Source organism: Morone saxatilis, unplaced genomic scaffold (genome assembly GCF_004916995.1).
Source record: "Morone saxatilis isolate NCDOM2014 unplaced genomic scaffold, NCSU_SB_2.0 Contig14, whole genome shotgun sequence".
NCBI lineage: Eukaryota > Metazoa > Chordata > Actinopteri > Moronidae > Morone > Morone saxatilis.
This window is the reverse complement of record NW_023339696.1, coordinates 16,409,203-16,409,451: the sequence shown is the minus strand read 5'-3', so window position 1 is coordinate 16,409,451 and position 249 is coordinate 16,409,203. Positions and strand designations below refer to the sequence as shown.

Sequence of the window (249 nt, the reverse complement as noted above, 5' to 3'; positions counted from 1 at the left end):
AAGACCCTCACCTTGTATTTTTGCCGCAGTTCTTCTGTGTCCTCCTTCTCCACTTCGAGCACTCTTCTCTTTTCTGTGGCATCCTCTGCATAGTCCAGCTAAAAAGGACAGACACAGCAGTTACAGCACACGCAGAAAACAACATTCCTGAATCAACGAGAACCCTTTAAATTCATCTTATTTGCCATTTTGGAGTCAAAAAGAAAAAATGGCATTGGTTTTTTAAAAGTATTGATAGTTCTGAAAAGG

General features: G+C 40.2%; 1 protein-coding gene across 8 annotated transcripts in view; it reads right to left on the bottom strand.

Moving 5' to 3' along the window:
* The window catches only part of gpatch8 (G patch domain containing 8), a 27,009-nt gene that overhangs the window by 5,918 nt on the left and 20,842 nt on the right, over positions 1-249 (bottom strand). For all 8 annotated transcript variants that reach the window (XM_035654300.1, XM_035654297.1, XM_035654303.1 and 5 more), the window contains one exon: positions 12-98. In XM_035654300.1, the coding sequence (XP_035510193.1) occupies positions 12-98 (87 nt within the window). The remainder of the gene's footprint in view (positions 1-11; positions 99-249) is intronic.